At 37.2% G+C, this 10,134-nt stretch overlaps 1 protein-coding gene across 1 annotated transcript in view; it reads right to left on the bottom strand.

Moving 5' to 3' along the window:
* Window positions 1-10,134, bottom strand: part of LOC106876117 (uncharacterized) — a 64,613-nt gene that overhangs the window by 16,663 nt on the left and 37,816 nt on the right. The window contains exons 3-4 of the mRNA XM_052965970.1: window positions 2,464-2,829; window positions 100-442 (exon numbers count right to left, since the gene is read on the bottom strand). Of these exons, the coding sequence (XP_052821930.1) occupies window positions 100-442; window positions 2,464-2,829 (709 nt within the window). The remainder of the gene's footprint in view (window positions 1-99; window positions 443-2,463; window positions 2,830-10,134) is intronic.

The raw sequence follows: 10,134 nt of genomic DNA, 5'->3' as shown, positions 1-10,134 counted from the left end.
TGTGTGTGTGTGTGTGTGTGTGTGTGTGTGTGTGTGTGTGTGTGTGTGTGTGTGTGTGTGTGTGTGTGTGTGTAATGCAGTATAAATTATAGACTGTACCGTCTGTATGGAGATTTAGCAATAGCCCATTGCATCTGTGTAGGGGTGGAGGAACCATTTCCAGCAGCCAGTCTCTTCGCGTGGCAAATGATGGCAGCCCAAATTCGAGCAAGGATAGTTGGACTAAAACTGGCGCTCCATATTTTTCGTCGATCTTCACCTAATTCTTTGACTTTCTGACAAAGCTCGTACAGCTTATGAGCTTCCGAATTGACAGATGGACACAGAACTTCGTGATAATGCGACCAGGCTTCATCACGACAGATTTCCGAACAATATATTTCTTCGTTGCATCCATTGCAAGGAATCCGTGGTACGATTGGCCAGTATTTGGTAACAGCGGCTGAATATGAAATATAAATATAAAAGCAGATATCTAGATGCATATACAAACAAAGAAAAACAAGAAAAAGAAAATGAATAACAAATGATTTTGATAAGATCCCATTTCAGTCATTAGGCATGTAAAATATAACTAAAATATAACTGGATAATAAACACGTGGGGAGGGAGGGTTGCACGCACGCGTGTATGTATGTATATATGTATGCATACATATACGTATCCATATGTGTGTGCGCACATGCGTTATTAGCGAGGGAAGAAGTGTTAGTTCTAAATAGCAATATGTATATCATACTTAATATAGAAATACTCTTGAAAGCCTGAAAACCGTGGTATTCGTCTCCAGGAAGCACCTTTTATAGACATTTAGGAAATATGTTTATATGATCTTAGCAATGCCAATGTCACCACCGCTGCTGGAATATTTTTGTCTGTTGCCGATATATTTCTGATTCTTTATCACTAAATGTCTAAGTGATGCTAACTTGAGACGAATATCGCCTTTTATGAGGCTTTCTGTACCGTATTTGTTTTAAGTATGATATACAAATATCTCTCTTTTTCTCTTTCACTCTCTCTGTACATATCTGAAATGTTCATAGGCTGACTATGAAAGAGTAATACTAGTGTTGTTAAATCTTGCATACAATAATTTCAGCTCTTCTCATTAATTGTTTTTACCCAGCTAAACTGACATTGGACTGTTCAAAGAACCAGTAGGGACTTCTCTTCAAAATGAACACAATTTGGCTTTGTGGTGTTATCAAGTGCCTGCAGTATAAGGATTTAGTTCCAAAGGCATTCATGCTGACATGTTCCTTAAATTAGAGGATGACATTCTAGCTTTATGAACACTGCAAAAGTTGACAACTGAATTTTAGAAGGGAGAGTCTTGGAGATGACTCAAGGTCTGAACGTCCTGAAATTGCCAGCACTGGGGAAAACATAGAGTATGTTCACCACATTTTGATGGATTATTAAAAATCTAATAGCCAATGCTATTAGCATATCGAGAGAGAGAGAGAGAGAGAGAGAGAGAGAGAGAGAGAGAGAGAGAGAGAGAGAGAGAGAGAGAGAGAGAGAGAGTTGAGAAGATTCTACACAATGAACTTGGCATTACGAAGTTTTCTTATCAAAAGCGCATCAGGCTGATCACATCACGTGACAATCTGACATTGTCTGAGGCAAATCCAACTGGTTTCCTTGAACATTTCCCAACCCAAGATGAGCGTCAGTTTCATCACTTTGAAACAAGGGATACAGAAACAATCTATGCAGTGGAAACACCCTCTCCTTCCCAGCTCCAGAGAAGGTCAAGGTCATTTCATCTGCAGAGAAGATGATGGCCTCGGGTTTGTTGTGACCATCTTCAAAAGGACTGCACTATCAGTGAATGGAGCCATGCCTCCTTGCTGATGCAGTAACGAAAGCCTATCAAACACCCAGGAAAACTGACGAAAGGCGTCTTGCTTCATCAGAACATTTGCTCCAGCACACAAGCCTTTCCGCTTCAATGGCTGCTGTGCGGTGCGTAACTGTGGCTTTGAATTGGCTGATCACCCTCCCTGCTCTCCTGATTTGGTCCCATCTAACAATCATCTGATTCCCAGTATTAAAAAAAAAAACGCATATATACACATACATACATATATATACATATATACGCACACATATATATATGTATATATAAACATATATATATATACATATATATATATATATACATATAAATACATTGTGTACATACATATGCATATATATGTATACGCATGTGTGTGTATACACTTTATGCTAGACAAGAAGAAACGAGATTGCATAATAAAGGAAATAATTTTATTTAACAATAATTTATTGGAAGCAGAAACTCGCACATCGTTTCTCCGAGTTTCTAATTTTGGCCGATTGTTAAACGGTAATATTGAATATGATCCCAATAGACGAGAGATGAATTCCATTTTAGGAAATGACAGTTCAAGAATTTGGTTAGTGTGGACTAATACAGTGGTAGATGTGACTTACCTTTTAGAGTTTTATTCTTTTTTAAAGCACTTGAACCGAAGTAATCTTGTGCTGACATCATAGACTTGGCACAATTTGGACAGGCCAACACCGGATCCTTCTCTAATAGCTGAGCAAAAACCGCAGGTTGATCAGCAAGGACTACATCACCAGCCTTTATATCTTGTCTCGCCACTACGGCACGTCCAAATTCTGTAAAATCTACTTTCACTTTAGAATCTTTCACCAGGGGATGATATAATCGATGGACTCGGATTTTCTGGAAGAGTGTAGCAGCTTCCAGATCTTTTCGCTGACTCATCTGAGTCGCCCTCCGAAGCCACATTTCAGCTGTGACAGGCAGGTCAAGGTCAAAAAGTATCTTTCCTGAAGAATAGGATGCAATTAATTTACAAAATTTAAGCCTCATTACTTCAAAGAATACGTTAACAATATGCATTATTTTAATATCTATATATCACGTTTCTTTGCTCTCATTCTCTCTCCCCCCGCTCTCTCTCATTCTCTCCTCCCCGCTCTCTCTCTCTCTCTCTCTCTCTCTCTCTCTCTCTCTCTCTCTCTCTCTCTTTCTCTCTCATTCCTATGCAACACCTCATGTCCATGATGACATTGCTACATTTTAGCTGGGAAAGGAGGCACTTCCTCCTGCTTGCATTTTCTAGCGAAGGCGACACGACAATGTCGCCAGTTAGAGACGATGACTCTATGTGGTTCTAACATTCCGTGGGTAATCACCTGTCTGGTCATTTGATTCGCAAAAAATTGTAGCGAACCTTCCTCAAAAACTACCCCCACTACAGTCTACTCTAATGTTTAAACATTAAAATAAATACAGAATATAACATAAAAAAGAAGGGAGGACTATCTTGGCTAGAATTCTGGTGCGAACAATAAATTCTCTAAACAGAAATAATATCTCAACACTTTTAAACACAATCAAGAAAGACAGACGATACATTAACACACGTTATATAAACAATTTTACAAGGTCTTTACACGCACAAATAAAACGAAACAAAAGTATTTACAAATAATCTAGAAAATATTAAGTTTAACTACGAAAATAACTCTCAGAATAATAACAAGAATAGAAAACGGACGTGCTGTCATTTTGCCTTCCGCGTGATAACATTAAAATTAAAGAATTTCTTCACACAAAAATATACTTTGCGAACGTAACAGAAAAATGTTGTGCAACGCCACACTGATGACAAAATAAAACATCATTATGCAACTGGTAGATTTTACTGCCACATATTTCCTAAAACAATGGACATTCATCATTTCAAATTATACTCAAGTCAAATTAGATACACATTTTACAGCAGTGCTAGTCTTATATTGTACATACATACATACATACATACCGTCATACATACATACATACATACATAGTATAGATAGAGAAGAGAAATTGCACAGTTGTGGAAATTAGCTGCCCACCGGATGTTAACATAAAGCTGAAGATCAGTGGAAAAGTGAATACCTATGTTGAACTATTGAGAAATTTGTTCCATATCCCAGGGCCCCAATAATTACAGGTATAAACCTGTAATTATTGGGGCCCTGGGATATGGAACACATTGCCTAAATACCAGTCTTAAGAAATTAGGCTTCTCAAAGCCAGAAAGGAGTAAGCTAATTCGAAAACTACAGATCCAATCCTTCACGGGAACTGTAAAAATATGTAGAATTTCCAGAAGTCTATCATTTAAATATATATGAGCATGTCTAGATATGCAATTATATGCATGAGAGTATACACATAAGACATACAAATCTGCACAAACATACATCCACGTTGACATGCCGCTGATATTTATAGAGTGTTAGACAATTTAGGTATGCAAATTAGGGATTCCTTCATTGAATAATTGCATTTGCTGAGTATGTAAACAGTTTGGCTACTTGTTTCTCGGGACACTGTCAGAATGATGTAGACGCCTCTGATGAAAACACAATAAGGTTCGGAAATCGATTAAGGTTGCTCATCATTTTTTTCAGCCTGCGGAGGAATGGCCAAAATTTGCCCTGTATATAATTGTACCATATGCTACATACATACCTACATACATACATACATACAAATATACCCTGTTGTTGATGTAGAAATTCCAATGAAAGAGCCTTGAACTAGGTTAGAAACCGATTCTTTCTCTATTGGCAAGAAATCTTGAGATAAACGTAATAATGACATACGTACATGCATACATACATATATAACAGCCTAAGATTTGGAAAGCAGTTCCTTCAGCAGCATTCCTTGTCTGATAACCCAAAGAAGCCATACGACTCTACCGCAGTGAGTCACCAGATGAAAGAATGAGCCTATATGAGCAGAAGACCATGCATGGATATGTTAGTAGAAAGCTTCAAGATGATCGTAACATTGATCATCAAAGGAGTGTATCGTGGATCAATAGCCGGTTTACTACTTCTCACTTTAAAGGATATGCGTCTGCAATCCAGGAACAGGAAATATCAACCAAGTACTTGATTCACAAAAGGGACAGAGATGCAGGAAAATGTGACAACCGATGCAGACTTTATGGAGTTAGTCTGAAAATGTCATCACGGTATTATCTATCGATCAGATATGATCTTGTAGCTAGGTCGCTGTATAATGGGATCCGTGGAAAATATTACACCAAGGACAAAGAAATAAGGGCCCACAGTATGGTGGAAGCCATAGTCACTCATAATAAAAAGGATTACCGGTGGAATATCCCAGTGAAATCTTCAATAAAATGTAAACGCAATAGACTTAATATAATGAGTGTGATAGAGAAGAGAACCTATGTGAAGTTGCGGAAATCAGCTGCCCAACGGATGTTAACATAAAGCCATCAAAAATTGCAGTTTATCTATCCAGATTATAAGTTCAAGCTTATATCTGTAATTATCGGGGGTCCTGGGATATGTAACACACAGCCTAAATCCCAATGTTGAGAAATTAGGCTTCTCTAAACCAGAAAGGAGAAAGCTGATTCAAAGACTACAGATCGAATCGATCACTGGAACTACAAACATCTGTAAAACTTTCCAGAAGTTTATCACTTAAGTATATATGAGCATGTCTAAGTATACATCTATATTCATGAGAATATATACATAAAACGAAATATACAAATTTGCACGTATACATACATACAAAATGACCCTGCTGTTGATTTTGAAATTTCAAAGAAGGACCTTTGGATCTAGATTAGAAACCAGCCCTTACTCTCTTGGCACGAAATCTTGAAATAATAATAATACATACATACATACATACAGACAGACAGACAGACAGACATGCATACGTATGTATGTACATATATATATATATATGTATGTACATATATATATGTATGTACATATATATATATGTATGTACATACAGTCGTGGCCAATGATTTTCGCAAACACCGTTTTTTTCGCTATTTCGTATGAAAAATGTAAATGTTAATGATTTAATATTATTTTAACAGATTATCTTTAATCCAATAAGATTTGAAAGAAAAACTGTTGGAAACCAATAGATATTGCAAAATAATCATCAGTTTGCGGAATTGGTTATGTTCCCTACAAGTGGAAATCACATTCCACTTCATGATTTCATGTTGGAATCATATGAACACTAATCAACTAATAATTAGTCATCAGAACACTAAGTAAAGTTATGTATGATGTCATGAGTCTTTTATGATTGATTTTTAATTAATGAATGCTCTTTTTCCTCACAAAAATTTTTCTTTTATTGCAGTCCGTCAATAATTTCTCTCTACCAAAATGGCCTAACAACGCAGGATATTGTTGCTAAAGGCATTGCACCTGAAAGAACTGAGTACAGGATTATAAAAAAAAAACTTTCAAAGAAACAGGATCCATAGCTCTGAAGAAGGCCCCTGGTCGTCAACATCTGTCCTGTGACCCTCAAGACAGGGCTTCAGTGAGAATTTCATTGAGGAATCAAAGTGCCACCAGCAAAGACTTGCTAAAGAGTGGGAATCAGCTTTTGCCAGCATTTCAGCTGGAACTGTTTCACGATGGCTTCTTGACAATGGTCTCGTTTCACGGAATGCTTCAAAGGAACTTTTTTTGTCCAAGAAAAACGTGAAAGAAGGCTTGCCTTTTGCAGAAAATATATAAATGGGTCTAGTGAACAATGGAACAAAGTGATTTTTTCTGATGAAGCACCATTTCAATTGTTTGGGACATCTGGAAAAAAGGCTCGTCAGAAGGCAGCAAGTTGAACGCTATGATGAGGCTCGTATCGCGCCCACAGTCAAGCACACAGAAACCATTCCTGTGTGGAGTTGCTTTTCATCGAAGGGCATTGGGTGACTGTCAGTTTTGCCGAAAAACACTTCTATGAATTCCACATGCATGTCTGTGTGTGTGTGTATATATATATATATATATATATATATATATGGGTATATGTATGTGTGTGTATACATTTATATGTATATATATACATATTTATACATATACATCATACATATGAATTGCATATACATGCGTATGTGTGTGTGTTGCCAGCTGTAAGTTGTTCTCTTACATTAATCGTTTTGCTTTCTCCCGGTATTTCTGGCTGACATTGTGATCAACGACGATTATTACTGTTCGTCTTGTTTGTAAACGTTAACTATGTGTATTGTGTATTAGCATCGTAAAGAAAGCCAGGATTATACAATGTGCCAAGTTCTACCGCCTACATGTTTAAATATTGTATAGACGTAAACAGATATGATTCCATTAGAACGAAAGATGAAACAAGTGAAATTGTGCGTAGGACGAGAATTACATTGAGTCATTTAATCCATTACTTATGTGAGATAATGTGGGTGGCTTTCAGCTGCTTATTTCACTTGCTAGTAATAGCAGTTGAATGCCCATCACATTATTCTCTTCCACCTTCAAAGTTTCACGTGTGCTAATATGATCTTGGGATCCCTGAAGATGGAAAAAAGATGTGATTGTCACGACTGGATTGTCTTTGATCTTGTCAACTCGATCAAGGTTGAGTTGAAGTTAGTCAACGGAAATGGCATTCCGTCGTTTACGACTATGAGTGTTCCAGTTGATCCGATCAATGAATGACTCTGCTGGTGAGATTAACATGCATGTGGCTGAGCACTCCACAGACGTGCGTACCCTTAACGTAGTTCTCGGGGAGATTCTTGCACATAGAAACCATTACGAAGACGACGACAAACGATAAAGAAGCGTCCCACTGTTAGGAACCACTAATCGATAATATCTAGACATTACTGAGAGATTTTTATGGATTATGTTGATAACAGTAAATATCGTCTTATCAACGTAGAACGATGAAAGCCAGAATTGGCCACGGTTGGAGATTTGAACGCAAACTATTTCTGACAAACTAGTTCAAATAAGTGGAAGCTATTCAGGGATAGGAAGTCAATCAAATAATTCGATTCTAATTTACTTCATTTTATCGATTATGTAAGAATGAATCCCAATGTTGACCTAGGAGCGATTTGAACTCACAACGCAAAAATAGAGGAAAACGAAAATGTCCCCATAGGGAGCACATTGTCATTTAAGCCACCACACATGATACACAGGTGGGTGTATATGATTGACCCTTTATTGTCTGCAATTTGTCTCTTCCCCCACCCCACCCCCATCACTTATAATAGTGACTTTCTCCCGAAGAAAGAAATATTGCTCAATCCAACAGGGAAATAATAAAGTGTTTGAATAAGTTGAGGTTGCTACAAATAACATCCAACTCTCATTCAAGCAATGCTTAACCGTGGGAAACCTTTCATTATAGATCTGCTGGAATAAGGTGACTTTGAGCTAAACCTCACCACCACCGCCACCACCACTACACCGTTACATTCCCATCCCCATCAAACACCACCACCATCAAACCAGCAGCAACCACCAATAATGGGAGTATCTCTTACATACGGTTGTGTATTTAAGCAAATAAATACCGGCATGTTTTTTTCAAACCGCTCTTTGATTACTTTCTCGGAATTTGGCTGTGTTAAAATATAATTAAGAACACCAACATACTCCATACTGAACTGAAATAACCTGGTGGTACCCAATAAAACAACATTATTAAAGACTAACAGCCTCTCTGCATTCCTAAACAGAATAGGTAGAGTTTTCGCAACATTCTATCATGCGTTACCAAAATATAATCTGCTAATTAGAGTTAACAAGACTGTCAGATATACTCGTATTTAGATTATACTCATTTGTACCAAATATAATTATAGAAAAATGTGACTTTATTCGGCAAGTATCTCAGCTAGGATGGCTAAAGAGGCATAAAATGACGACTGCATTAACACCGACATTGAACAATGCTAATAACAGGTAATCAATCAGAATAGTTTTGAGCAAAACATAAATTATGATGTATTGTGACAAATCATCCACGAGAACCTTGCTACATAGCACAGGCATACATGCATACACACGTACATACAGTTATACATGCATGCATACATTTATACATTCATACATACACGCATACACACATTTATACATTCATACATAGAAACATGCATACATACTTACACTTATACATTCATACATACATTCATACATACGTGAATACATACATACTTGCAAATATGCATACATAAATACATACATACATACATACATACATACACACATAAATACATACATACATACATACATACATAAATACATACATACATACATACATACATATATATGTATGACGTTATGGACGAGACTATCGGATGTTGCAATACAACACTGGTCATGATGCGAATGACTCCACCCCGCTGGTCGGGTGAGCGGGCCAACATCACCCCCTTATCGGAAGGCTACTACGTCAGAGGTTGACCCATTCGCAGTTGAGTGGATTGGAGGAAGGTGAAATGAAGTGTTTTACTCAAGAACACAACGCTACACCCGATCTGGAAATTGAACCCATGATCCAGCGATCGTGTGGTCGTGAATGTAATACCCTAAGCCCTAGACCACACGCCTTCATCCATCCATTTTTACATTCCCACGTCAAAATTTGTTCAGGTATAGTGGGTAATATCTGATCATCATTTGCAAAGCTTAGGTAACGCTGGTGAGGCATAAAAAGAAAACAAGAAAGCATCCTAGCGATGGTTCAGCATATTTAGAAAGCATTAGCGAGGAACAGTCTTTTGAAGCCAGCCAAGACCAGCAGACAATCATTTTTACAAATAGAAAATGGGATACGAATTCATTTGGAATGTTTTACTTTGCCTAATTATAAAGTTAGTGAGCCAAGGAGAGTAATACAATATGCCAATGCCATAAATTTAGATTGTTTTGGCAGGTAGTGATGCGTTGAATGACGTAAGCAAAAATAATTTTTGAATGAGTAGAAATTTCGTCTTAGAGAACGAAAACAAAGTAGCCTAATGTTGTCACTGAGAAACTTTCAAGAAATTAAGAATTAATTATATTAAGAAAATAAAAAGAAAGAAAAGCACTGAATTTTTCTCTTTCAAGGAATATCATATCTATGTTGTTCGCAGGATACATTCAGCTATCGAAATGCCGTTAAATCAAAAAAAAAAAAGCGCATTACTACCAACTATATAAATATTGTATGCGTGCGTGTGTGATTGTATGTGCCTGTGTTTGTGTGTATGTGTGTGTGCGTGCGTGTGTGTGTGTGTGTGTGTG

The sequence above is a fragment of the Octopus bimaculoides genome, chromosome 3 (assembly GCF_001194135.2).
Source record: "Octopus bimaculoides isolate UCB-OBI-ISO-001 chromosome 3, ASM119413v2, whole genome shotgun sequence".
Classification (NCBI taxonomy): domain Eukaryota; kingdom Metazoa; phylum Mollusca; class Cephalopoda; order Octopoda; family Octopodidae; genus Octopus; species Octopus bimaculoides.
This window is presented reverse-complemented; position numbering and strand designations above follow the sequence as displayed.